Raw genomic sequence first — 27,346 nt, 5'->3', positions numbered from 1 at the left:
ACATATGCGGAGAGGGTATTTTTTACTTTGGGGGGGGAGCGATAGCGGGAAGTAGAATTATTCAATCAGAGTGAGCTTGACGCAGCAGATATCTGTTCCCCGGGGCTGCTGTTTTCAATCGGACTTTACCAACTCTTCACGATGGCTATCTGACCCGCACCGAGACACCAGCATTCCACTTATTCTTGGTTTGGAGGTTTGGCAGGGACTTTTTCTTCATAAACTTGAGACTTTTCTGTCCATTCGTGTCAAGACGTTACGATGCAACCCCCACCGAGAAAGGTGAGTTTTCTCGCTGTAACTTAGCTGTGGAGGCTAACGTTTCTGCCCCTCGAAGTGTTGCATATTTAATGAAATGCTGGCTTTGTTTCTGCACGAATCGCTTTAGAGATGTTCCCTGCCTTTCTCCTTATTGTACGTCTAGTTTTGTAGTTTTGCGTGGTCCTTTTCTTTTGTTATTTTACATAGCAGTATCGAAAGTTTATTGGGACGGTCCGTTAATGCTTCACGGCTCCCTCTCGAAATAACCTCACGAAATAACTAACTTTACAACTTGCATAACAATAACTAACTTCGCATTAACCCACAGGTTCCTATGAAGACCACGCAAAGCCTTTAAAAGTACTCGATTTAACGGGGAATAAAAGAAATTACCCAACTGTAAATTGAGATTAATTCGACTTCACTTACACTTCAATCGTAAATCAAAAAATATGTAAAGTTTAAATTCTGTTCAATCCGACATGAATTTAGTCTTTTTTTCGTGAGTGTGAAAATGAAAATTTGCGGTTAGATTTTTATTCAAATATTTCAAATTTGTTCTTGTTTAACTAGAAAAAAAAATGACATAAAAAAATTAATAAGTTCATCTCCAAGTCTCTGATTGGGGTAAAAAAAATGTTCATGCAGGGACCAATTTCAATAACATGGCAGAGAAAACTGTCCGAGCACTTTAACTTCTTATAGGAGTCTAAAATTGTACTAATTTTCATTTGCTTGTCTACTTGAACTGAAAAAAGAAGACTAATTTCTCTATGTTTACTCGATCCCTATAGTCAAATGTTCTCTCTTTATATATCACCCCCTCAGATTCTGCATAGGTTGAGTCTCGCAGCCATTTTCTAATTATTCAACTAATTCTGACCTTAATGAAGCGACATATAATCCGAGGACAACACTGGCGAGGTTGTCGTGGTTACGTGTTATGGAGCAGCATGTCAAACAAGTCACCTGTATGAAAGTCGAAAGGGCTAAATTGATGTGTGAGAACATAAATGCAGTAAAATAACAGGAACCAATGGACTGAAGCAACAAAGAGTTCTCCATCTACAAATTGTGTTTTAAGATCACAACATTTTACAGTTTCTTTAATTTGGGACACAAAGCTAATGGTTTTACTATCAGTACAAGGAAGTCGTCCATGCAATAAATGCAAGGCATCATGGGAGTTAGTGAGGTTATTACGTGAAGTGTTAGGAGGAACCATCAACGAGTTCACAGCTGCTGTTTCTGCTATCACTAAAATAGTTTTTTTTAAAAGAAACAACAAAGAAAATATACCATCAAGAATAAAAAAAAGCTGTTTAAAGCCCATATAACAAATGAATGATCAGATCTTTAACAACAAGAAATAACAATGCTTATTTTTTCTTCCCAATGAGGTTCGAGTCAGCCAGGAGCTGAAACACACTCACGCAGAGCAGATGAACAGATTAAGCGTGAAACATCAGACAGAATGTGACCTTCTTGAAGACCTGAGGTGAGCCAGTTTCACCATCATAGGTGTTCATAGACGTGCACTTGCCTGACCGTGTGACTGAAGGTGTCATATATTACACAGTGAATATTCCTTCATATGGGTGTGAGTGAGAACCTGACCCCAGAGTGTGACCTCTGCTGTAGAAAGGGTGAATAATAGCTGCTGTAAAAAACAGTTAACAAAATAAAATGAGGACTTTTTTGCTGAACAAATATGTGTATTAGATGTTGAATTAGATTCATTATTTATTCTTACGGGTGTGATGAGATGCCGCAGCCCCCTTTTTGAAGTTTAGCGCATGTTAAACTTCGGAGAGAAAAAAATGTTGAAAATAGTATTGCAAGATGGAGAGTTCAAAGGCCCAGTTTATAAATGACGGGAAGCTGTTGTGGAGGAGGGGAATTAAGGGAAGCTCCCAGGAAGTGAAGCAGATGGTTTAGCATCGAGGTGGAGTCAGCAGTCAAGTCCTGGCATGTGTAATAACAGGATGAATATTTCTGCTGAACACAACACTGACCTGTGCGTCTCTCAGAGTTCAAACACGTGCCTCCAACCCGTCTCATTGTTGAATGCATTCACCAGCATGGGCTAATTGGGACTGTAAAAAATATCACTGCTGGACTGAGGTCTTCCACATCTGCCACATCTGTCTTTCACAATCAATTGTTAAGGAATTCATTCATGACGAAGCAGATATCTGTTCCCCGGGAACTCATGAATAATAGGAATTCATGATAAATATTTTTTTTTATCTTCATCCTCCTGTTTTAGAACCTTTAGCCTGAAGAGGGCAGCTGTAGAGAAAGACTACGCTCAGGTAAGTGATTTCGTACCTGTTTAGCTCTCGCACTGCCATTATTGTTAAAGCTCTGTCTGACAGCTCAGACCGGTGCTGATCAGAGTTGTTTAATTCTTTGGTTAGGATTATTTTTTTAGATCATTTTCACATTCTAAAGTACCGTAGTAGAACCGGAACACTCAGAACAGCTGAGTTCTGGAATCAAGCGAACCCTCAGTCAGCTATTTAGGTATCAGTGACATAATGGAGATTTCCTTTAACGTGCTAACAGTTAGCTAGTTAAATTAAAACACAACAGGAATTAGTGTGAAGTACTTTTTCCACCTTAATAGTAGTGTTTTTACTGATTGCTGCGAGATTGTCACGTTTGTACTTTGGCTCCATCACATCCATCAAGTTCTCCATCCTGTGAGGAATGTGCACCCCCACTGTGAAGCAGTGTGTGTGTTTTTCTATTTGCTACATACTGAGTACCAAAATACTCATTCTACTAGCAAAGTCGGGACATTTCTGTGAAAGGCATTCTGGCTGGTCCACACACCGTCAAAGGATTGCGTGAGGGTCCGGAAATGGTGTTAAGGTGTAGTATAGAACTGGGTTTAGGTAAGGTTAGGGTCAGGGTTAGGGTCATGATTAGGGTCAGAGGGGTTGGTTGGGATGGTTAGGTTAAGGGGCTGGGGAATGCATTATGTCTACGCAAGTCCTCACAAAGATAGAAGTACAAGAATGTGTGTGATCGCTCGAGGGTCTGTTGCTGTAACGTTTGTGTTTACTTATTGGTTCACAGGGACTAGAAACAATCCAGGCTTTTATAGAACAACCTTGGAGCTGAAAACTGAAAGGGAAAAAATTCGGGGGAGACAAATTAATGGCAGAAATAAGAAAAAATAAATTTCGGTGGTGACACAGGCCCGAGATGCAGAAACATTTTATTCCCCAATATTATACTCGCCATTGATCAATAATCTATAGAGATAAAGGTTTAAAGGTCTGTTATTATGTTAGGTCATATATATTTTTTAACCAACGTTAAAAACGAATAAACTTGAAAGTGAAGATGAGAGGGTTGGTGCTGCGCAGGAAGACGTGCCCGGCCAGTTCATGATCAGAAAAAACCTTCGTCCCTGTTGGTGACCCCCTCTGTCTCTGTTTTCATGCCTTTCCCTCTCTTCTCTGTTACACCTGTTAGCTGCCTTAGCTTATTGCTATGCCGCTCAGGCAGTGTGATGAAAACATCTTCCTCTGTGCTCTTCCTCCTCCATCCTGGGGCTCCGTGGCTGACTCCTCCTCTGTCTGGGTCCACAATAGTCGGGTTTGTAGCAGCTTTGAATCGTTGGCTCCAGCATTACTGGCACCTCTGGGATGAGCTGTTTCCGAATCATAATACGACTCTTCCTTTCAGAGATGATGAGCTGAACGGTCTTTTACCAGCACCTGTTTTCTGTCTTGGTGATGGACGTTATTCTGTTCCATGAACTCTAGTGTAAAAATGCTTGGATCATTTCAAAGAAGCCACAAACGAGACGTCTCTGTTTAGACCGATGTGGCAGATGTGAGGAGGCACCAGTATGGAGGATTTTGTTCCCTGTGTGGGTGTGTGGGGGTGGGGGTGTAAATGAGATGTTGCGATCCCAAGAAAGCCAGTTGTTATCCGTCTGTCTGTAGCTGTAAAGGTCAAAGGTCATCCCTGTTTCCATCTCTCAGGCCCTCCAGAAGTTGGCCAATCAGTATTTGAAGAGGGAGTGGCCGGGCTGTCAGACAGATGATGAAGATGAGCCCAGGTAGGTGATCAGACCGATGGATGTTCAGCTTTAGCCTCGTATCACATTTATTATTTGAAAATCAAAGTGAAATGGCTGAAGGATCGGGCTGCTGTTGCAGTGCAGGTGTTGTATTTACCTGAAGGGTTTGGTGATGCTTTAAATGGAAGATGTCCTCGTGGTTTGAGCTGGAAGGTGCACTGAAGAACATCACCCCTTTTGTTCAGGAACATGTACTGTGTGTGGAGGGCCTATCTGGAAGGTTCCATCCAGGTCAGCCAGGCTAGAATCAGCACCTGCGAGAACTACAAAGTCCAGGTCAGCGACCAGGTGAAGATGTTCAGACTGCAGAAGGAGCAGCAGCTGAAGAAGGTACCGTTTCTGCTCACTGCGACATTCACACGGGGTTTTTCCTCTGTCAGCGGAATGAAAATCTTTGATATGGTCTTTTTTGTTAGCATTAGACATTAACGTTAGCCTCATAAGATTTGATAGTGGACTTTGGTAAACTGTAAAATCCAGTCTTGTGTAGTATTGCTAACACATACTGAACCGTTCCTATCCAGTTCTAACTAGCTTCTCTTTCATCACGTCACAAATGAGGTTTTATTGCCATTGTCATGCGCGTTAGCGCTCGACCACAGAAAAGGTTTATCTTGGTCCTCCTGATAAGCAGAGCAGTAAACGTTGCAGAATGTGGACTGGAACGGTTTTAATAGCAGACGTGTGTGTGACGGCGTGTTCTCACTGTGGAGGCAGCAAACAATCAGCACGACATTGACATTGTCCTCACACACTCCCCACGTCTGTACATGAGTATCGTCAGTAACGCCACAACACTTCTGTGGCGTTTATTTCACTGTCACCAGTGCACGGACCAGCTGATGGCTGTTCAAGCTGAGCTGCAAGATTCCATCAAAGATGTGATGAAGAGCAGAAAGAAGTACCAGGAGGCCGAAACGATGGCGCAGGCGGTCCGCGAGAAGGCTGATATGGATGCCAGGTGAGAACCAACTGGTAATAAATCCAGAATTGATGGATAATTGATGTTGTGAAAGCATTTCCTGTGAAAATGTAATTATCATGAGTGAGAAGGTGCCCGTCTCTGTGGTGCTGATGTGTTTCAGCCTGTTCGTGTCCCATCAAGGAAATTTGGAATACAGTGATCCCTCGTTTATCGCGGGAGTTGCGTTCCAAAAATAACACGCGAAAAGTGAAATCCGTGAAGTAGTCAGCTTTATTTTTTATTATTATTTTACAATGCAATACTGAACTATAGAATGAAACCAAAAATCAAAACCTGTTTTAAAGCCCAAAATTTGTTTAAAACAATAATTTTAATCTTGTAATACAAGGTTGGAAACATTGTCACTCGCGTATTTCCCAGTCCCAGCTGTGCCTCTTCGTCCTGACTCTGCTCCGCTGGAGCGTCTGTTTCTACTGAAGGCGCAGGAGTCTTTCTCCCAGAGAAGAACATTGTTATGGGTAGTTGTTGGCGCTCTTTCTTTTTCTGAGCAAGAAGATTTTTATAAACGGATATGCCACCTTCGATTATATTTGAGAACTGCAATGAACGACTCGCAAAAAAAATCCGTGAAGCAGCGAAGCCGTGAAAGATGAAACGCGATATAGCGAGGGATCACTGTATTATAATTTAGCACAGGTGGATTTTTCAGTTGCAGCCTTTTATCAGAATTTTATCAGATCAAGTAAGCTTGCAGAGAGCAAAGATTGTGTGTTTGTGTTGCTTGACCAACTGAAAACTGGTTTTGATTTAATCATTTGTGGTTTGACAATACATAATTGTAAAAGGTCAGTTTCTTGGGTATGTTTGAACTAAAAAAACCTAATGTCAGTTGGTCATCTATTCTAAAACTTTACACTAGTTAACGCCTCTAAAAATAAGATTCCAGTTGGATTATGGGCCCACTGACTCACTGTAGGATGTAGAACAATGTGAATTGTTCTGTGCTGCGCTCTCTTTTATAGGTCCAGGTTAAGTCTGTTCCAGTCCCGATCCAGTCTCCAGAGAGCCAACGTAAAGGTACAAACATTCTGTATTTGCTGCATATCGAGTACCAAAATACTAATTTTTTTGCAAAGTGAGGACTGTTTGAGGGTTAAGACGTGTTTTAATGTCAAGGTTAAAATTAGGGTCGAGGAGTTGTGATGGTTTGGGGTTAGGATGATACATTATGTCTGTAACGGTCCTTGCAAAGATGGAAGTACAAGCATGTGTGTGTGTCTTGTGACTTTATCTCTCTTTCCAGCTAAAAGCAAAAAGGAGCGAGTGTAACTCGAAAGCCACACACACGAGAAACGAATACCTTCTAACGCTGGCGGCCGCTAACGCTCACCAGCGGCATTACTATGACACAGACCTCATCAACTGTATCAAGGTGAGGACATGGACACTGGATGCAAGGAGGAAGACACGCGGCCTGAACTGAAACACGTGTGTTTGTCTTTAGGTGTTGGATGGTCAGATCTACACCCAGGTGAAGGATTATCTGGCGTCGCTCTGTCAGATCGAGCTGGATGGTTACCAGACGGTTGACCAAATCTTTGGCCACCTTGTAAAAGTCTCCAACGGCGTGAGTCTCTAAAGTGCTCAAAAGAGCTCAGATTTAAAATGAAAAAGGGTTCAGCCAATTTTGAATTTTGAGGTTGTTCACATGTCTTTACTGCAGTCGGCCACTAGAGGGTAGCGATGTTCCAATAGGTGCTTTCATGTCATTCTCTTTCTCAACTTCTTTGCTTTGGAGTGTTTTATTTTGAAAGGGAAATGACATCAGCCAGCGCCTCACATATAAATTAGCTCTCACACACACTCACACGCTACTTCCCTCTGACACTCTCTTGCAAACACTCAGGCGCTTCAGGACTTCCAAGAGCAGCTCTTCATACAGAAGAACCAGATCTTCCAGCAGCCTCCAGAATTCTTGTTCCAACCCATCGACTCTGATTCGGTACATTTTGATGTTTTAATAGTAAATTGTCATAATAAAACCCTGCAGCAACAGTTTTTATTGAAATTTGAACCTCACGCTTGTCATCTGTCAGACAACCATATGATCCACCAGTTTCAATCAGCCTAATTTTAGATGTTTGACTTTTATTTCTCTACATGGATCATGTGGTCATGGTTTCCTTGGTCCCGTGATCATACTGCTTAAACTGCTCACATCTCTTTATAGGTGATGCAGCTGCAGAGAGAAAGTGGAACAGCAGAGGAACAAAGTCTGGATAAGGAGGCGAGGAAATGGGCGAGCCGAGTGGCCCGAGAGTACAAGAGTGTCGTCCACATCCAGAAGGTCAGAACAGCTGATGGAAGCCCGCATCAGAGCTCCGAATACTGTTTTCTGGCTTGAGTAAACGGCTCTTGTCTATGATCCATGATCCATCCCACTGCCTGGTTTCCACGTGTGAGCCCAGATTAGACCTACAACGATGTGAACAAAAGACCAAATGTGAAGACAATTTTTCCAGTCTTTTACAGTAACCTCAGTATTTCTGGTATTTCTAGCTCTTATTTTGTACTTGGCTCTTTTTCTCATTTGTCAAAATTCACCACAAAAAATAGTAAATGTTTTAGAGAATTAGAGGTATTTTAAAGTGATTGGAGGACCACAATGGTCTTTTGGGTCTAAACGTAGCTTTGATTTTATCCTATTCCTTCTCTTTGTCATGGTGAAAAAAACTCCCTTTAACAGGAAGAAACCTTTTCAAGACGAGGCTCATATAGGTGGACCCTCCTGCTGATGGCAGGCAGGGTACAGGAGGAGAAGGGTGTGATGGGGCAGCAGGGAGGGACATAAAGAGCAGAAGAGCAAACATATATCCAAATCTCTATAATACTGAAGACATGGAGCTAAAAGTGAGGGCCGCAGCAGGTCAGTGGCCCCTTCTCCTCCAGATTAGCCTGAGGCTCTCACAAAGGAACTTTGGAAGACATTGTCCAGTACTCCACTTGGACGCAGGGCTGGCAGTGATGAAGCTACCTTGGTGCCGAATAGTGTTGAGTTCTGGTGCGTAGATGAAGGCAGCACCCACCTACCGTTTCTGTAGCTGTGACGGAAGAAGATGTCGATTTCTTCTGGGTGAGAGGTGACGACCACACTTCTGCCCTCAGCATCTCGTAGATCTAAAAGGAGTCATGACCTCAAAGTCAGATGAAAAAAAAGTTTACTTCTACCAAAGTAAAATAGTGCCCATTAAGTAGGAAGCAAGAATTCTCTGTGCTTTGTTTTCAGACTCTGGAGGAATACAGGACGCAGGAGACATCCGAGCACAACAGTGCTGAGCTGGAGCCCAAGATGGAGGCGGCCCGACACAATCTGCGTAGAGCAGAGGTAGTGTGTGTGTGTGTGTGTGTGTGTATGCGTATGTGTGTGTGCGTGTGTGTGTCTGTGTGTGTGTGTGTGCGCGTGTGTGTGTGCGTGTGTGTGTGTGTGTGTGTAAACCTGCCGAAGGAACTGACTGATTAGTCTAATAATGTTTTTTGATTCATTTTACATAGATATCTCTCTCTACAGATATATATATATATATATATGTATATATACTGTATATATATATATATATATATCTACAATTATTTGTATCAAATATATATATTTGATACAAAAACAATTGTTAAAATCTGATCTGATGGTAAAACTGCACTGTTGATGCGAAATAAAAGAGATTCTTAAAATGAGCATCTCGATGGGTCATACGAAAATTCATGAAAACAAAAAAGTAAAATGTTTAATGTTGAAAACCTTTTTAGTTCAGTCATTTAAAACACGTGCCACTGCTGACAGTGCTGTTTTGACACGTTTGTTTGTGGCTTTTCTTGATCCTTAAGTTGATGAAATTGAAAGCGGAGGCTCGTCTGGATCTGCTGAGACAAGTGGGTGTTGCCGTGGAGACATGGCTGAAGAGCGCCATGAATCAAGTGATGGAGGAGCTGGAGAATGAGTGCTGGAACAACCTGAGCGGCCATGATGCGTCACTGGCGGTAAGAGCCACCGTGCCTTCTGCATGATCGCAGTCGGATAAAACCAGGACCCCCTTTGGAAGCCTCCATATGTTCGTCTGCACACACACGGGATACTTTTTATCACTTAATATCATTTCAGTTGTTTAAGAAGATTAAATATCGAATCGCGTGTCCACATTTGGTCACATGACCGTATTTTCTCACAATTCACCACGCCTGGTCTTTCTGCAGGGGGTGGCAGACCTGGAGCGGGAGGAGGAGGACGGGATGGAGGACAGTGGCGAAGTGTTGGATGACAGCAGCTCCAGCCCCTCCAGCACCTTGAAGAACTACCCCCTCACTTGCAAAGTTCTCTATTCTTACAAGGTAAGGGGTGCAGTTTGAACAGGAGCTGAAACTCTTCCGATCACATTTCCACGAGCGAAGTTGTGCTTGCGCAGTTAATCCATAATAGAATTTCAACCATTTTCAGGCATCTCAGCCAGATGAACTGACCATCGAGGAGCAGGAGATCTTGGAGGTCATTGATGACGGAGACATGGAGGACTGGGTCAAGGTCGACTAGATTAGATTATAGAGTTATGGTTTGATTTGAAAGAGGTGAAACCCACACGTGTTTAAAATTTCAGGCCAGAAATCGCAGTGGACAGGTGGGCTATGTTCCAGAGAAGTACCTGCAGCTGCCCTCGTCCAACAGCCTGCTGAGCATGCTGCAGGCGCTGGCTGCACTGGACGCCCGATCGCACTCTTCCAGCAGTAACTCCACCGAACTTGAGACCGAACTGCCATCTGGTTCCGTCAATGGAGACTCAAATGGTGAGAAAACACCTGTGTCCATCACTGAGGTGGCTGCTCGACGTCCTAGTTTCTGACCGTCCACGTCTGCCGCAGTGTCTTTTGCGAAGGCCCTCTACGACTACTCTGGACAAACGGAGGACGAGCTGTCGTTTCCCGAAGGAGCCATCATTCGAATTCTGAGTAAAGACACCCACGAGGATGACGGTTTCTGGGAGGGGGAGTTCAATGGCGCGGTGGGCGTCTTCCCTGCCGTCCTGGTGGAAGATCTGACAGGCACTGAAAACAGAGACGGACTAAATGAAAGCGCATGTGTGAGTCTGACTTTGATCACTGTTTAGGATTAGTTGCTCTTTAAGTTGAAGTAAATTTCCATTTTTGCCTGTTTTCCAGGCTTCGCTGTCCCCTCCGACCGAGGGAGATCGATCGTCTCACAGCCCTTTCCAGCCTGGTCCTCTCCACAGCAGCCCCCTCCAGACACCCACCATGTCCTCACCTCAGTCCAGCACCGCTGTCTCTCCAATTAGGGAAGCATCTGCCTATGAAAATGGACATCAGGGACGTTCTGCTGCAGCACACAAAACCCCTTTTGAAGGTAAAGTATTCCTATATATATTTGGACGGATGGACGGACGGACAGAAAGACATCTGTCTTTCTGACTGTGTGACTCTTCTCTGTTCAGGTACCCCTCAGAATACTTCTCAACCTCCCAAATACCCAGGAAACGCAGGCTGCAACATCCGACCTGTGAGTGAGACCGGCCCAGTTGTCTGTCCCAAATGAAGTTAATCGAGTTTCATTGTTAACTTTGTCTTTGTGAATTTGTGATTTTGAAACTCTTTTCTGTTCCCTGCAGGTCCGTGCGGCACCTCCGCCTCCAAAGCAGCATCCTCGCGGGCAGGTGAAGCGGCGAGAGGAAGTGGAGATCACGCTGGTGTGAAGGCAGCCCTGCAGCTGCGGTGCCAGGGAAGAATGAAGAAACGGTTTTCTCTTTATATTCGTCCGAACTCTAATTTATCTCCCGTAGATTTCTGTCGTGTCTGAACAAAAAGGAATCGGTGCAGTCAATGAAATGACCTCCCGACTCGCCGAGTAACGCCCGTTTTCATGTCTATAACATGAGTTCAGATGGTTTCAATTGCTGCTTTGATGACGCCACAAACAAGAAGACATCAAACACAGCCACACAAACAAGATCGGAGAGATAATAATAACATTAATAATATATTTTTTTACTTTTTTCCTGAGTCTAATTCCAAGTTAAAACTCAGATTAAATGTTTTGTCACAGTCGGGTCCTTCCACACATCCGTGTGTGTTCCTGCTCCTGAAACCTCCTGCGTTTGCTCTGATAAGAAGGTTTCTACACGTGTCCAGAGTCCAAATGCCCAGTTAGTCTGGACTCGTGTGAAGAGTTTGAACAAACATGGTTGGGAACAGGCTGGACCTCTTCCAACACACTTTGCTGAATTCTTTTGTTATCAAGAGGAAAAGAGCCCATGATGTCATAAATAGGAATTTTTGGATCAATGGATTTATGACCTTTTTATATCTACAAATATCTGTGTATAATTATATATATATATACATATATATGGTGTTTATTATTATTTTAAACATAACATTTTGGATGTTGGTGTGAAAGCAGCAGTTTACTAAAGCTTAGTAATAAAAGCAGTCATGCCTTCTTTCGAAGTAGGAAACCATCATGAGCTGGGAGCTTTTCAAATTAAATCAGAAATGTCACATTGAAGCACTTTTTATGTCTTATTACATTTTCAGTATTGTAGATGTTTTATTAAACTTTTTTCTTGTTATTTTAGCCTAAATAACCATTAAAGTGTTTCTGAGATTTAGATGTTTTGCTTTACAATTAGTTTACAGATAATTTGTGTTGTGTACAAATAACACTTCTTATTTCTTTATTTTCTTTATTTTTTAATCTGAATAAGGGATGAGCTAAACCTTAGTTGAATATCTGTCAGCTGTGCCGCTGTGTTCTGTTTGATCTCTTTGAGATCTTGATGACATCAAACTTATTTTTCAAGTTTGCATTTGACCCTGATGTGTTGAATAAACTATGACTCCTCCATCTGAACTCTCTCTGTTGTTACTATTTTAAGTCCTGCTTGAAGAATACAAATAGAAAAGTGAGAAAATGCTAGTCAGTGATGGGAGAGAACGTTTGTCAGCTCCTCCTGCTGGAGTTATACAAAATAACATGGGGGTATTTGATTTATTTTAATTATGTGAGTTTGAATCAATATATAACGAACTTTTTTTTTACTTGATAAGCGAGTGTTTCCGATACGATTTAAATGCATTTGTGGTATTATTTACATTCGCAAAAAGTGTATTCACTTCCGGTTTCTTTTGATTTCCGGTTCTCGTCTTCAACGTTAACTTTGCTATCCTTTTTTCTTTTTATTTCGTGGTGCATTGTGGGTGTTCACCTGCGCTTTATTACGGTTTAGTTTGACAAAATTCCGTAAATACAGGAGGGGAAAACTGGCTGTACGGGGTTAAACCCTTAACCCTGACAGAAAACAGCATTAGAAAGTAATGGTTCGTTGAGGTTGAACGTTTTCTAATCATGAAAGTGCTGCTTTTTCTTCCGATTGAAAGACACGAAGTTACCCTTTTAAAATGCAGCTCCAGTGTTGTTTATACGTGTTGTAAAAACAGAATAACATTGAAAACAATGTGAAACAATATTGTCATGCGTTAGCTTTATTTTGTCGATACCGGAAGTATATCTCATTCCGACCGGATTGATGCTAGTGTGGAAAAGATGGCTGCTTCGGCGGCAACGGCGAGTTCTTCCCTTGGTTTGTGTCCTAATTATGCTGTGATTTGCTCCTTTCTGGAGCGTTACGGTGCTTTGCTGGACCTACCGGAGCTGACCTTTCCTCAGCTGGAGCGTTATCTGCAGGACACATCATCAGGTGAGGCTGCAAAACTGCCCTGCTGCTGATGGAAGGAGGAAAGACCTCCCTGCATTAATGATAGTGGGACTGTGCTAACATGCTAGCAGTTCCATTAGCTAGCTGTGTTATTGTGTGGTTTCCGAATCGCCGCGTCCACTTAAATATTAGGCAGCTGCTCCTCATAACGGTTGTTCACAGTCGAAACCTATATTTGTGTCTAGTAATGAGTATTGGGTTTTGAACCCATCGTGTTAGAGGTTTTCCCACTTTTACTGTTTAATTGGGTCTTGTTTTTTTTCCCCAAGCACTCTTTATTTGCTGTTGTAGCGATGCACATAAAATAATTGATTAATGAGGCAGTGGCCGTATTTGAGATGTTTTGAATACTACGAGAATCCCAATAACGTTTCTGAGTTCTGCTAATCCACTGGAAAAAATACCGTTGTGTGTGGCGATCTGTGCACTTTATTTACAGTTAAAGAATTTTGGCCGTGGACTGGTGCGACAGCAGTTTTCAGATAACTTCCGGTGATATCTTTCAAAATAAAATGTGGTTCTTTTTTTCTTGCGTAAACGTCAAGAATATTGTCATGTATCGACGAATTTACAATAGCTACAGAGGTTTTTCCATGTGTTTATATTGATTTATTTGTTTCTCTGGCATCTTTCAATTAAGATGAACTGTTATACACATGGTATACTCATTTGGAATTGTAACTATGTCCTTTATCCTCAAATTTGTGAAGGGGTATCTTAACTTTACTGTAATTTTTGCAGGGACATATATTTGGGGGCACCGTTATGCTTCAATTTTTCGGCAATCAGCCGTCTCCAGCTATCTGTCCTCTCTAAATGTTTGTTTTTCACGCTGTCTATTTCTTCATCAGTTCCAAAGTTGCTGGTTGATCTCCATGTTAAGTTACTAAGGAAGATCGGCAAGTCGGTGTCAGCAGATAGGTGGGAGAAATATCTAGTAAAGGTAAATGTTCACATTTCAGTTAATCATGGACTTAAATGCTGTTGGTGTGATGTTCAGCTGGTGGTTGATCCAAAACATTTTGTGTGCAGGGGGTTATTAGTAAAAGACATCATTTCATTATTATATCACTCAACTAATTGCATGTTGGTCATGTCATTGTGCTCTTTAGAAAAATCCCATTTCATTCATGCCGAACCTGTTGAAGTGATTATTTCATCACTTTAAGAACAGATTCATGAATTATTGCTGGTTCATTTAGGCAGTAGCTTGGTGATAAAACTATACTATAAAGAGGAATTCCAAACATTTTACAGATGTCAGTGACCCCTGATCCTTGTCTGCTGACTGGACTGATATTGTTCTGATGGTCTCTGCAGGTGTGTCAGGAGTTTAATACAACATGGGCGTGGGAACTCGAACAGAAAGGATACAAGGAGATGCAAACAGAATGCAAAGCAGCCATTCTGAAAGTCAGCACTTCCTTCTTTATTGTTTTATCAGTGTTTTTAGTGTTTTATATTTATCTTTGCATCGTAGCATGTAGATTCAAATGTAATTGTATAAGGTGCAGCGTTGGTAAAGTTATCTTAAACTTTATATAATGACAGTTGGAACATGATTAATGTCTTTTCAGTACTTGTGTGAGTGCCAGTTTGATGAAAACGTGAAGTTTAAAACGGCCATCAATGAGGAAGACCCAGATAAGATGCGTATTCTGCCCATTGGCCGGGACAAAGATGGTCAGATGTACTGGTTTCAACTGGATCAAGATGACAATGTGCGCGTCTACGTGGAGGAACAGGACGATTTGGACGGGTCGTCCTGGAAGTGCATCGTCAAGTAAGTTAATAAAATGAAGAAGGTGGAAAATTCCAACGTCGCTCCTGTTTTTTAAATTCGCTTTTCTTTCCTATTCCAGAACCAGAAACGACTTGGCTGAAGTGGTCGCTTTGCTCAAGACGCAAATTGATCCGGAGCTGCTAAAAAGGGAGCAGGAAAACATGGCAGAGTCTGAGAAGAAAGAGAACACGGAAGGTAAGGACTCACAGAGGAGCCGGGTAGATCTAACGTGCGCAGGTCTTCATCCAGGTGACATCACTTAAAGACTGGTCCACCAACTCGCCACCACTGACGTTAACGGCCTCTTTTTGTTCTCGCGGTTCTGAGAAGTTCTCACTTGTGGAGTGTGTAATATCCGGATTGTTGTCAGCATCCAGACGGCACACCCCTGCAGAGTGTGTGTGTGTGTGTGTGTGTGATGACGGTGTCGTACATCAAATATTACAGCATCGGCCAGCCAACATTTAACTTCCCTCTGCTCTGTTCCTTTGGCTTTAAGGTGACGTTAAAAAGTCAGAGAGTTCGTCTGATGAAGACAGCAGAGACGGCGATGTTAAATGTTCTGTCTCACAGAAAGTTGACTGGGCTGACAACGGCGTCTCACAGAACAGCGTCATCGGGGGCAACGTCGAAGCGGAGTCGTGTTCAGAAAAACCTCCTGCGGATGTCAACATGTGCGACAAAAATCTGATCATTAAGAAAGAGCCGCCAGACATTTCTGACAGGAAGCCGAACAAAGAGACCGTGGCTGTATCCATAAAGTCCGAGAATGGAGAAGAGGTGAAGACGAATGGAGAAGTTAAGAAGATCAGCCCTGAAGAGATCCAGCAAGCTCTCAAAACCCAGGAACAGGCCAAGATTCCTTTGAAAAAACGAGGGATGAAGTTTAGTGAAGACTTTGACAAAAACAGCAATATTATAGTCCCAAACCCATCCCTTCATCACGGGAACGAATGTGCAAAAACAGAGCTGGCCCCTGAGCAGGCTGGTAAGACGTTGGGCGTAAATGATCACGTTAACGGTGACGTCCAAGCCCAGGCAGAGAAAGAACCCCAGAGTGATTCAAAACCTAAAGAGACTGTGAGGATGGAGCAGGAGAATTCACCTTCAGAGGCAAAAAATGAGGGTTTGACAGAAAAGGCGTCAGCAGCAGCTCCAGAGGAGGCTCCAGCTGTGGCTCCAGTGGTGGCTCCAGCAGTAGCTCCAGAGGTGGCTCCAGTGGTGGCTCCAGCTGTAGCTCCAGTGGTGGCTCCAGAGGTGGCTCCAGAGGTGGCTCCAGCTGTGGCTCCAGTGGTGGCTCCAGAGGTGGCTCCAGCTGTAGCTCCAGTGGTGGCTCCAGCAGTAGCTCCAGAGGAGGCTCCAGCGGTGGCTCCAGAGGAGGCTCCAGCAGCAGCTCCAGAGGAGGCTCCAGCGGTGGCTCCAGAGGAGGCTCCAGCAGCAGCTCCAGAGGAGGCTCCAGAGGTGGCTCCAGAGGTGGCTCCAGAGGAGGCTCCAGCTGTAGCTCCAGTGGTGGCTCCAGCAGTAGCTCCAGAGGAGGCTCCAGCGGTGGCTCCAGAGGAGGCTCCAGCAGCAGCTCCAGAGGAGGCTCCAGAGGTGGCTCCAGAGGAGGCTCCAGAGGTGGCTCCAGAGGAGGCTCCAGCAGCAGCTCCAGAGGAGGCTCCAGCTGTAGCTCCAGTGGTGGCTCCAGCAGTAGCTCCAGAGGAGGCTCCAGAGGTGGCTCCAGAGGAGGCTCCAGCAGTAGCTCCAGAGGAGGCTCCAGCTGTAGCTCCAGTGGTGGCTCCAGTGGAGGCTTCAGTGGTGGCTCCAGAGGTGGCTCCAGAGGTGGCTCCAGTGGTGGCTCCAGAGGTGGCTCCAGAGGTGGCTCCAGTGGTGGCTAAAGAGGAGGCTCCAGCAGCGGCTCCAGTGGTGGCTCCAGCGGTGGCTCCAGAGGTAGCTCCAGAGGTGGCTCCAGCAGTAGCTCCAGAGGTGGCTCCAGAGGTGGCTCCAGAGGTGGCTCCAGTGGTAGCTCAACCGGTGGCTCCAGAGGTGGCTCCAGCAGCATCTCCAGAGGTGGCTCCAGTGGTGGCTCCAGCAGTAGCTCCAGAGGTAGCTCCAGAGGTGGCTCCAGAGGTGGCTCCAGCAGCATCTCCAGAGGTGGCTCCAGCAGCATCTCCAGAGGTGGCTCCAGCAGCATCTCCGGAGGTGGCTCCAGTGGTGGCTTCAGAGGTGGCTTCAGAGGTGGCTCCAGTGGTGGCTTCAGAGGTGGCTCCAGTGGTGGCTCCAGTGGTGGCTCCAGTGGTGGCTTCAGAGGTGGCTCCAGCAGTGGCTCCAGAGGTGGCTCCAGAGGTGGCTCCAGAGGTGGCTCCAGAGGTAGCTCCAGCTGTAGCTCCAGCTGTAGCTCCAGAGGTGGCTCCAGTGACTGTGTCAGCGGCGCCAATTTTGCCCAAAAACTCCAACAATCAACGTGAGAAAAGTCCCAATGACCACAAACACACTAGAAGTCCGAGTCTGAAACCTGATGAACGTCATTCAGCTGAGGAGTCAGATCGGACTGAAGGAACAAAGACGATGATGAAAGAAGGTTTAATCGACACAAGAGGAGACATTGAAGGAGAGAAAGCAGAAACCAGAGAACCCACAGACAAACCTGACGTTGAAATGGCAGAAATCCAAAAAGGGACCAGCCAAGAGGCCAAAAATGCTGTCAAAACTGCAGCCGAGGAAATGGTAACTGAAACAAACAGTGCAGAAGCTCCAGAAAAGGTGGAATCTTCTAAGGTGAAAACATTCGACCACGGAGATGCAGAAGGAAAAGCCAGCATGGCCTCGGAGAAGGAAACATCCCAGCATTCAGAGGGAACAGCAAACTCTGACGGTGGAATCAAAGAGGACTCCACAGTTGCCGGCGAAAGTAAGATGTGGGTGGAAAAACCTGCAGGAAAAGAAGAACCATCTCATCCTTCGGAGGGGAGAAACACAGTGAGACAACCTGACCCAAGGCCTTCAAGGACAGAAGATGGAGAGCGGAAGAGTCCGTCGTCGGACAACAAAGACGACGCCAACGATAAAAATGCAGCGCTCCCAACCCTAGATCCTCCAGCAGAGGCCAACGAAGATGAAGAGAAGCTAGAAGAGGAAATGCAGAACAAAGCTGAACATAAAACCAAGGATGGTTTGTCACAGACGCCCTCCAAGCCTGACGCAGGAAACGAAGATGACAAAACTGAGCAACAAAACAAGGACGAAAAGAAGACGGAGGTCTGCTCGCTCAAAGAGACGCCAGTCAGGACTCAGGCCAGAACTAAACGGCCGGTTCACCGCAGGCGAGCCGAAGTCCAGATGGAGGATTGGCCAGCGGATGCCGAATCGGACGCTAACGTGGGCAGATCGCTGCGGAGATCCCCTAGAATCTCAAGACCAACTGCAAAGGCTGTAGAGATCCACGACAAAGTGAGCCAGAACACCACGCCGGCGGAGAAGCCGGAGGATGAGAAGAGCGCGAAGGAAAAAGAGGAAGAGGAGGAGCTGGAGGAAGCCAAGGCCAGGCAGAAGAAACCAAGGGAGAAAAAGGTTGATCAGGAAGGTCAAACCAAGTCAAAGGTGAGTTGATGTATCTCCTTCGCTCCGGTCCATTTCTTCAGTCCTTTATTTGTGATGGAGCCTCTGAAGAGAACAGGAAACTCTTAACTTCCGCCTTGATCTCCAGAAGAACGTGACTCAGTATCCTCAACAATGATTCTTTACGCTAGCTGCGCTAATAAATTCAGACTAATGTGCGTCAATCTGAAATCAGACCCGGGTAGAGATCAACAACTAATCACCGATAATCATTTGCATTCAGACTATTTCTAGATTTGCTGCCAGTTTTCCCTCTTCTGAAGCTGTTGTGCTCCTCTCAGGGAAGGAAGCGGCGGAGGGTCCGATGGTCCAACACACGCACGCATCGCAAAAAGCGAAGCTCTGAAGATGACGCCAGCGACCAGGAGTCGAGCGAAGAGGAGGAGAGCGAAGAAGAGGACGACAGTGACGAGGACTATAAGGTGGAGCGAGGCAGAAGGCGGCGGAATCGCAACCGGGAGCGACGCAGCTCGGACTCCTCCACATCCTCGGATGATGACCTACCTCCAAACGACGACCCCTGTAAACACTGTGGTCTTCCAAATCACCCTGAGCTGGTGGGTGCTCCTGGGCCGCACCTTCCACCAAAGGGTATCGATTATTGATCGGTTTCTCTGATCTCTCCAGATCTTACTGTGCGATTCCTGTGACAGCGGCTACCACACGGCCTGCCTGAGGCCCCCCCTCATGATCATCCCTGATGGCGAATGGTTCTGCCCGCCCTGTCAGCACGTACGTCACCGTTGCTGCGCTGAATGTTGCCCTCACGCGACCCCAAATCGCAACGGCCTTTGCTCGTTGTTACAGAAGCAGCTGTGCGACAAACTGCAAGAGCAACTGCAAAACCTGGACGCCGCGTTGAAGAAGAAGGAAAGGGCAGAGAGGAGGTAGGAGACGGCCAAAGATTCCACATCCCGGAGTCTCTGTGTTCATTTTAGATGTTAATGAGAAGAATCGCTTTTGTGTGTTTGCATTTCCAGGAAAGAGCGATTGATCTACGTTGGAATTAGCGTTGAAAACATCATCGCCCCCTCGGTGAGCAGGCGGCATTTTCACATTCAGGATCGTTGGCCCGTCGGCGTTCCAACGCAGCTGTTGTTTCCTCTCAGGTGGAGGAGGAGCCAAAGCCCGAGATCATCAAAGAGAAGAAAGAAGTGAAGAAAAGCAAGAGCTGGGGTCGAAGGTCAACGAGGAACAAGAAATCCATCAGCTACAGGTCTGGACGCTCTCTGAAGATCGTTCGTTTGTGTGTGATGGGTCTTCTGACTGAACAGATGATGTGAACGCCTTGAATCAACGTTTATTAGAGTTGGACATGGAAAGTGCTTGTTCGATTGGGATTTAGGCTCCAGCATCAAACAAGCAGTGGCATCCTGCAGGGGGCGCTGTATGCAAGAACAACAATTAGATACAGCTCCTGTGTAGCTCAACTCTTTTCACCCCTTTGATAATTTAAAATCCGCCTTTTCTCTGTTGCTGTGACCACCAGCAACACCACTACGTCAGTATTGTCCACAAATCTGCACTGTTTCTGCAACCACGACAGCGGCCAGATCACTCACCTGCGATGGGAAAGATGCCGAGACGGGGTCACGTGATCTGCAGCCTCGCGCTAGTCACGTCGGCTGTTACACACCTGACATCCCACAAGTACACAGCTGTAATGAAAATGACCTTTGTGCCCCTGCTGATGTACATTTTCTAGGTTTGATGAATTTGATGAGGCGATCGAGGAGGCCATCGAGGAAGACGTGAAAGAAGCAGAAGGCGGAGGTAGGAGGAGCTTATTTGAATATGTGGTGAATGTTGCGTGAATGTTGAACGGTTTAAAAGTGAATGAGTGAATTTACTGTATATAAACTCTGTGAAATTAGCACGACATCGGTGACGGAACTGGCTCGACCAGTTGCTCCAAAGTGAAGATTGTGTCTGTTAACAGGAGCAGGACGGGGCAAAGACATGTCCAACATCACCGGCCATCGAGGAAAAGACATGTCCGCCATCCTGCAGGCCGACGACGGAAAAGAGAACGGCCAGGTACCGCGACCCACCGCCGGGCAGCGCAGGAAGAAACGCCGGCGCCTGAACGACCTGGACAGTGACAGCACCGTGGACGAGGAGGAGAGCGAGGAAGAGTTTTGTCTAAGCGAAAGGTGAGAACGCCGACCACCACACCGACCTCGACGTCCCGCTAAACACTCCAGGCTGACGTGTGTCGGTCTGCTCCCGCAGCTCAGAGGAGTTTGTCGCCTCCGACAACGAATCGGAGGCCGAAACGGGCGTAGAGTCCAACCACAGCGAAGGCAGCGACACGCCTCACGTGACATCGCGAATCAGAAACGTGCCGCAGCGCCGACACAGCTCCAGGAAGAGGCAGAGGCCGAGTTGGTACTCGGACGAAGAAGAGGAGAGTGGAGAGGAAGAGGAAGATGAAATAGGTAAATTCTATTTGACCGTATTCAAAGAATCCTCAATAGGAAAAAAAAGTGGTGTGAAACACTGACATTCTCTAAAAGAGGCAAATTTGTCTTCGGTCACATGACAGGAAGTCATGATATAAACAAATATGTTGATGATTGGTGTAAACTCGCTTTGATCTCAGCAATCAGTTTCTATAAAAGAAACATCTTTACCAACTTTATAGGTTGAAATCATTTTTTAAAGGAATTTTTTTCTTTTTACACGAAATTTGCACTTAAACTGGTCCCTGTAGTTTTGCTAGTCACGGTTGTGGTGTAAAGACCAAGTTATTTGGTCCTCCATTTTTACACGTGGACCTGTTTCCAGTGACCGAAGGCTCCAGCGAGTTTAGTGACGGAGATCTGGACATGAGTCGACGGCGTTCCCGGCGGAGTCGGAAGGCTCAGGTGAACTACAGAGAGACCTCCGAGTCTGAAGGTTCTCAGGCCGACACTAATCAGTCTAAGCTGAAACCCAGGAGACGGCAGGAGAGCTCTGACAGCGAAGGTCAGCACATTCCCCACACGATATGTTTAAGTGTTTAAATTTGGGTCTAGTTTGAGAAACCAGAGAAGATTCTGCATTTCATCACATCCCCAAATTAAGTTTCTTTTAAAAGATATCAGGCTTTTATTTTGAAATGAAGGCTTTCAGGAAATGGGATCTATTCTAACCCTGGGGCTGTTTTTTTTGTATTTTTTTTAAACAAACAGTCAGTTTCTCCGGCGACTCTGAGGATGAGTCCAGGGGGAAGAGGAGAGCGGGCTCTTCTGAGGAGGACTCCAGAGAACGACGCAGGAGGCTTGCGCTGAAACGGCGACGGGCCTCCGAAGAGGACAACTCTGACGACTCGTCCGACGACTCCTCGGAGGAGGAGGATCGGCCCATCCGCAAAAGAGTGAATCGCATCGACTCGGACGACGACGACGAGGAGGAGGAGGACACTTGGGTGGCAAAGGAAGCCGCTGAGAAAGCGGATGAAGAATCAAACCTTGCAGGCAGTAAACTGGAGCCGCCGTCCAGTAACGGACAGGGTCGAATAAAGAGCCCTGAGGGGCACCCCCCCGCCCCCGCCAGAGACCAGCTCACGAATACGGAGCCGCCCAAAAACGCCGGCGTCACGCCAGCCGCCCCCTTAGCACCAAACGGCGTGTCCGGCCAAGACGTGGCAGGACAGGAGGACGACGAAGACGACCTGTTAGGAGTCACAGACCTCGTGGACTACGTCTGCAATAACGAAGACTTGTAAAAAAGAGAGAGAAAGAGAGAGAAAGAACAGTTTTTTTGTGGTATCGTATTTTTATATCACGTAACTTTATAGCTGCATCCTCACCACCTTCACGCATCGTGCGGAGGACCTCGGCGCCGTCTGGATCCCCGTCCGCTGACCGACGGCGTTCCCGCGGTATCATCGTGTAGATCAGCCGCGTCACCATCAACCAGGACTTTTGTGTTTCCCATTCAATGTTAAATAGTGTCTTAAAAAGCGGCTTATTGGAATCATTGGAACGGCTCTGAAGAAAATGATGAATTGTACTTTGTTTGTGAAGAGAGGGATGATTTTATCTGAAAAGGTCCGTGGAAAATCATCAGTGCGTTCAAATGTGGGTAACTACGGGGCAAACCTGCCCCCCCCCATCCTTCCAACACATCATGGCTGTGATCCGTCTGCATGTTCGTTTCCTTTCAGCTGAAATAGTCCATCGCACATTTCAGTCTAACCTTTGGTCCAAATACCAAAAACTTGTTTTTGTTTTCACTTATTTGTCCAAGTGTAGATTGATGCTAAGCTAAGACGCTAGAGCCTCCTCGTCGATGACGATGGGCGCGAGTGGTTTCGATCTGTGTGGAGCAGTTTTTTTTACCCAACAATGCAGGTTTTTTATACACAAATATTCAAAAGCTTTAGATGAAATTATTTATTCTTGTTGAATAGTTGACTAACTTAAGTTGTTGACATTCCTGTGAGCAGCTTTTGTTCAATGATTTTTTTCTTCTGTACATTATGATCTAATTATTTGAACTGTTGGTTTTCCCTCCTGACTTTAGCTTCCTCTTGTTACCTAAGTTACAACTTTGTTTTTATACTGTATGTTTTGTACATCTAAACTTAAGTGTTAAATGTAAAGTGTCTTATTTTCTTTTGTACATTATCCTCAAACTAAAATAACACTAAGTGCAGAAATAATCCTCTTTTTTTTCCTATTCTTGCTCGTTTTTGTATTTTTCCAGAATCGGGTACGTTTTCAGAAAAATGGGGGGCAAAAAAAGGTTTGAAGGGATTTGGTGACTGACCTTTGACCCCTGGTTTATCTGTCGTCTTCCCTTGAACAACTCCAATTTTTGTAGAAAGCCGTTAACCTCTTCAGTGTAAAGGGACATTAAATGGTTGAATTTCAATTCATGTTTTCTTTTTAAATAGAATAAAAACCACTGAGTCAAACGGTTGAAAGAAACCAGCTGCAGCCAAAACAAAAACTTGAGTCGTGGTGAGAACAATCATTAAGCTCCTGTAACGGACTCTAAACCCCAAATTAAACTTGCCCACATGCAGCGATGATCACCAGATTCCAGTTCTGGAATATCCTGAACGTTGTCATGGCGACAACGGAGCACTTTTGGAGCCAATAAGGCTTTTCTGTTGACCCGAGGACAAAATGCTTCCAGTCCACCAGAATAAATGCCGCTTTCATTCACGTTACTCTCGATCCTTCTTAAATTTGTCGTAATAAAAGTGCTTTGAAATTTTGTTTGAAATGTCTTTCCGGTGATTGAATGTCCCTCGTTCAGCCAGGTTAGTTCTTCAACTGATCAATAATTGTAAAATTCTCATCCAACATAGAAATAAAAAAGGGACATTTGTCTTAGACCATTTCATTTATATCTAAATATATAAAATCAATTATCCACAGTTGATATATGGGGGGAAAAAAATGAGGCGATGAGAAACTGCAGTGATTGGGGGTCAAAGGTCACCTTCAGTAGTGAATCAACCCTCCGCCAAAGACCTGGGAACGCCCGCTAGGCCAACTTGTGCTTGTGGCTCTTTCCCGACAGGAATGGGAGGATCTTCTCAAACAGAAGGATGCAGCTGGACATGCCTGAGAAGACAAGAGGGAGACAGTGACGCAGCCGAGGACGCCTCAAACAGAGCTAGGAGGTACATGTGTCCACCTAGAAGGGGTCCGAGCCAATAGATGAAGCAGTACTCCAGGTGTGTGTGGCCACCGCAGGGGAAGATGACGGAAAAGGCCAGGACAGGGTTGTAAATGGCTCCTGAGGTTCCTCCACCTGCGCAAACACAAACTCACTTTATGCTGATCGCATTTTTAGGAAGACAAAGAACAAATATTACATATGTTAATAAATCTGTCAAATAAAAAAAAAAAAGGGGGGGGGGGGTAGATCAGCTTGTTCTTGTGCATAATACATTTTTTAAAAGCCAATAATTTCCCCTTGTGAGATTAACAAAGTATATTTTTCTTCATCTAATACATTTTTTCCTTAAGAAAGTTGCCCTAAAAGTCAATACTGTGCTCTACGATTTAACTTATTAGAACTTTGTATTTATTTTCAGATTTTAAAATCAAAAGGGGAGATTATAACCATCACTTCTGGCCCTTCTGCAGCTGATCCCGATGGATCTGATCGATCCCTGATCGATCTCTGATTGATGATTAACGCACCTGCATAAACCAGCGCGGTGACGGTGGCGGCGACGAGCGGAACTCGAAGTTGTTCCTTCAGATCCGAGACGTGCATGAGCGCCGCCTGGAACACGAAGGCGCAGGCCAGTTCCGCGGCCGCAGCCTCCGTCACCGACCCGCCGAGCGGGTCAAAGCAGCGGAACCCGAACCTCCGGTGGCGGGCGTGAAGGTCGGAGAGACCCAGCGACCAGACGGAGGCGGCGAACTGCTGAGCCGCGACGGCGGCGGCGAACTGGCCGGCGATGAGGAGGGAGGCGGCCCGGACGCTCCTGGTTCCTCGGAAAACTTTCTCCAGAGTCCCGCCCGGGTTACAGTCGGCGCCGCGCAGCGTGAGCAGGTGGATGGTCGTGACCGCGAAGCAGAGGCCCAGCTCGGTCCACTGGCCCAGTCGGGCCGCGTCCGCCAGCAGTTTGAGCTGCACAGCTGGAACGTGGCCGCCGCTTCCACCAGGAAACTTCGGGCAACTCCGAAGCGCGCGGCGGCCCGACGGCACGCGCCGCTCAGCAGCACCACGCCGCTCAGCACCGCCACTGACACGCGCAAGTCGCTCATGGTCCGCGTGGGTCGCTCTCGCGACTCGGCCACTTAATTGACTAATTGCGCTCGTTTATGACGTCAGAGTCAGGGTGGCGACTCGGGATTTATTATCATTGTTGTTATCACGATCCGTAGCTTTAAATTTGACTCTTCTTTATGAGATTGATTAATTTTTAAAACTAAATCGAAACAGTTCGACAAAGGTGAGCGTTGAAAAGTTTAGAGGTGTAAAACAAAAGCTAAAGAGTCATTTACAAGCGGAGCGAGTCGGTTAATGCTAATGCCTGTGAGTCAACAGAAATTAGTATGACAACTGGTCGGTCCAGTTTAAGGAGGCTTGACAAGCCTTTTTAAACAAACACGCTGGTTCTGGATGCTTTGCTCGGCACATCGGAACAACCTTTACTGTCAGCAGCAGTTATTCTACAGCCAAATTTAAAAAATCTTTGAAAATGCGATGTACCTTTTTGATAAGAGAAGATCCACAGGGTCGTGACCCCAACAACTCTTGGATCACCGGTTGCTAAAGGAGGAACTAACGCTGCACATGTAAAAGCAGCATAACATTTTCTTCGCAGCACGTTGACGTTTAAACTCCCCTGGCCATATTCTTGTTGGAGTTCGCATTTTAATATGCAAAAAGAAAAATGGCAGCATGGAGATAGATTATTCTTTTGGGGGGTTTCCACAACAGCTCCAATACCCCAAGGCTCTATACAAAGTGGAAAGACCATTATAGGATGAAACGAAACAGATCAGTACATCAGAAAGTGTAACCATCATGCAAAGACAAGGACATGCTCTGAGTACTGAGATCAACCACACCAGGAAAGATCCAAGGTCCAGGCTACGCAAAGAAGCTCCTAACAGGTAAAGCTTGCATGGAACAGTCACAAGCAAATAGCTGGCATAGTCTAGACTCTACAGGAACGTCTGTACCAACTGTGGACTGCAAACTCTGAGGTCAAAGTGGCCCACACCTCGCTACAAGAATCACCTCGCTACGATCCCGGGGGACTTCCAGATACAGACCGACAAGCAGGTGATGGTGAACCATCCGGACATTATGGTGGAGGAACATGAGAAACGGAAGATCTACCAGGACTTGAGAGAGCAGTTGAGAGGAAGTGAGGAGTGAAGACGTCGGTGAACAACCGAGATACCTCAACCAGGACCCTCAAGCTTTCCTGCCTCTGGTAAAAGCCTTGTCGATGTATGGCTGAATTGGGGTGAATGTATGCGCGGTGACGCATCTACGTTTTCATTCACTTTGGGTACATTGACTCCACCTGACAGATGGATCCAGTCTGGTCTGAATGAAGCACTGAGCTCCACCTGCTGCTTCACAAACCATAACTGATCCAGTTTGATCATCCCCACACACACACACACACACACTCTAATGGATGTTATTACGCCCACTGGTGGTGGTGGGTGTAATAACATCTTGAGCTTGTATTTCTGAAACCTGATGTTATGATTAAAGGGAATTTTGCACTGAAAACCACCAAATGTGTGATGTGGGAGGGTGAGAAGCAGCAGTGTTGGAAGCTGTGAGGATGTGACAAAAGTCTTTGTTGGCGCTCGCACAGTCACGTGTGAAAACATAATTCAAATTCCAGAAAGCGTGCGCTGGTCACGAACAAACCTTTACAAACCTGTAAACCTTTAGTTTGTTTTGACGATGTGATCAATTCCATTTATGTGTTTTATGTAGAATTACCACAGAAACACCACCCACAATCCCAGTGTATCCCACATGTAGCCTTGCGTTCTCTATAATATCTGTTATTCCTCAGATGCACATTATCACGCTCTATTAAAACAGTTTTTAAAATGTTATAAAGAAAAATGGAACAATGAGAGTTAGCCCTAATCAAATTACTCTTTATGATGAATTTAATCTTTAATGTCAACAGTACTCTGGTATCATGTTTTTTAAATTACAGGGGAGAAATCACTGAAAATTATATACAAATTTGTCCATTTGAACTAAAAAAAAAACAGTTTTCTGATGAACAGTAACAAGCTAGTACTGATGTTACAAAGGCAGGACAAGGGTTGTGGGCACTGAGGCCCCGAGGCAGAGAAACCTGAAAACAGGATTAATCAAATCCTTAATTTTAGAATGTGGTCATCAAAATATACACAGAGAAAACAAAGAAACAAACAACCAGATTAGTATTTCGACATCCAGAGTCT

The 27,346-nt window shown here is 45.4% G+C and overlaps 2 protein-coding genes, 1 long non-coding RNA gene and 1 pseudogene across 5 annotated transcripts; 3 read left to right on the top strand and 1 right to left on the bottom strand.

Moving 5' to 3' along the window:
* Window positions 1–60: 60 nt before the first annotated feature.
* Window positions 61–12,195, top strand: LOC101064645 (F-BAR and double SH3 domains protein 2). Its single transcript, XM_011611295.2, has 20 exons — window positions 61–282; window positions 1,662–1,759; window positions 2,531–2,576; window positions 4,263–4,339; window positions 4,546–4,690; window positions 5,188–5,321; window positions 6,308–6,362; window positions 6,589–6,717; window positions 6,790–6,912; window positions 7,192–7,287; window positions 7,516–7,632; window positions 8,572–8,670; window positions 9,168–9,320; window positions 9,534–9,668; window positions 9,775–9,858; window positions 9,932–10,118; window positions 10,194–10,411; window positions 10,491–10,692; window positions 10,781–10,845; window positions 10,955–12,195. Exons 1-20 carry the CDS (start codon window positions 262–264, stop codon window positions 11,036–11,038), a joined length of 2,268 nt encoding a protein of 755 aa, XP_011609597.2. The 5' UTR covers window positions 61–261; the 3' UTR covers window positions 11,039–12,195.
* Window positions 12,196–12,861: 666 nt separating this feature from the next.
* Window positions 12,862–23,646, top strand: rsf1b.1 (remodeling and spacing factor 1b, tandem duplicate 1). Of its 2 annotated transcripts, none has more exons than XM_029848106.1 (18): window positions 12,862–13,042; window positions 13,912–14,003; window positions 14,381–14,473; window positions 14,638–14,843; window positions 14,923–15,038; window positions 15,343–16,112; window positions 16,497–17,024; window positions 17,097–18,422; window positions 18,722–18,997; window positions 19,068–19,172; window positions 19,248–19,327; window positions 19,421–19,475; window positions 19,550–19,656; window positions 20,146–20,213; window positions 20,380–20,593; window positions 20,673–20,878; window positions 21,228–21,407; window positions 21,614–23,646. In XM_029848106.1, exons 1-18 carry the CDS (start codon window positions 12,889–12,891, stop codon window positions 22,147–22,149), a joined length of 5,112 nt encoding a protein of 1,703 aa, XP_029703966.1. In that variant the 5' UTR covers window positions 12,862–12,888; the 3' UTR covers window positions 22,150–23,646. The 2 variants fall into 2 exon arrangements, with proteins under 2 accessions (XP_029703966.1, XP_029703965.1); XM_029848105.1 differs by having other exon boundaries at window positions 15,343–16,304; window positions 16,593–17,024.
* Window positions 23,647–23,758: 112 nt separating this feature from the next.
* Window positions 23,759–25,200, bottom strand: LOC101065082 (aquaporin-11-like; annotated as a pseudogene). Its single transcript, XR_003890934.1, has 3 exons — window positions 24,587–25,200; window positions 24,075–24,191; window positions 23,759–24,001 (listed from the first exon to the last, which is right to left on the bottom strand). The product of XR_003890934.1 is annotated as an aquaporin-11-like (transcript).
* Window positions 25,195–27,101, top strand: LOC105417467 (uncharacterized). The gene is made up of 2 exons (XR_965122.2): window positions 25,195–26,340; window positions 26,441–27,101. It is a non-coding gene; the product is annotated as an uncharacterized lncRNA (long non-coding RNA).
* The last annotated feature ends 245 nt before the right edge of the window (window positions 27,102–27,346 follow it).

The sequence above is a fragment of the Takifugu rubripes genome, chromosome 15, assembly GCF_901000725.2.
Source record: "Takifugu rubripes chromosome 15, fTakRub1.2, whole genome shotgun sequence".
In the NCBI taxonomy this organism is placed as follows: domain Eukaryota; kingdom Metazoa; phylum Chordata; class Actinopteri; order Tetraodontiformes; family Tetraodontidae; genus Takifugu; species Takifugu rubripes.
Note: the sequence above shows the minus strand (reverse complement) of the source record. Positions and strands in the feature narration are given on the sequence as shown.

What these genes read in the sequence shown, in the direction of transcription:
- rsf1b.1 (XM_029848105.1), top strand. Translation starts at nt 12,889, where the DNA reads ATGGCTGCTTCGGCGGCAACGGCGAGTTCTTCCCTTGGTTTGTGTCCT. An exon ending in AAGAAATCCATCAGCTACAG is followed by an intron (nt 19,657 to 20,145) that starts GTCTGGACGCTC and finishes TACATTTTCTAG; the next exon opens with GTTTGATGAATTTGATGAGG. An exon ending in GAGTTTTGTCTAAGCGAAAG is followed by an intron (nt 20,594 to 20,672) that starts GTGAGAACGCCG and finishes CTGCTCCCGCAG; the next exon opens with CTCAGAGGAGTTTGTCGCCT.
- LOC101064645 (XM_011611295.2), top strand. Translation starts at nt 262, where the DNA reads ATGCAACCCCCACCGAGAAAG. An exon ending in TGCAACCCCCACCGAGAAAG is followed by an intron (nt 283 to 1,661) that starts GTGAGTTTTCTC and finishes CTTCCCAATGAG; the next exon opens with GTTCGAGTCAGCCAGGAGCT. An exon ending in AGGAGCAGCAGCTGAAGAAG is followed by an intron (nt 4,691 to 5,187) that starts GTACCGTTTCTG and finishes CACTGTCACCAG; the next exon opens with TGCACGGACCAGCTGATGGC.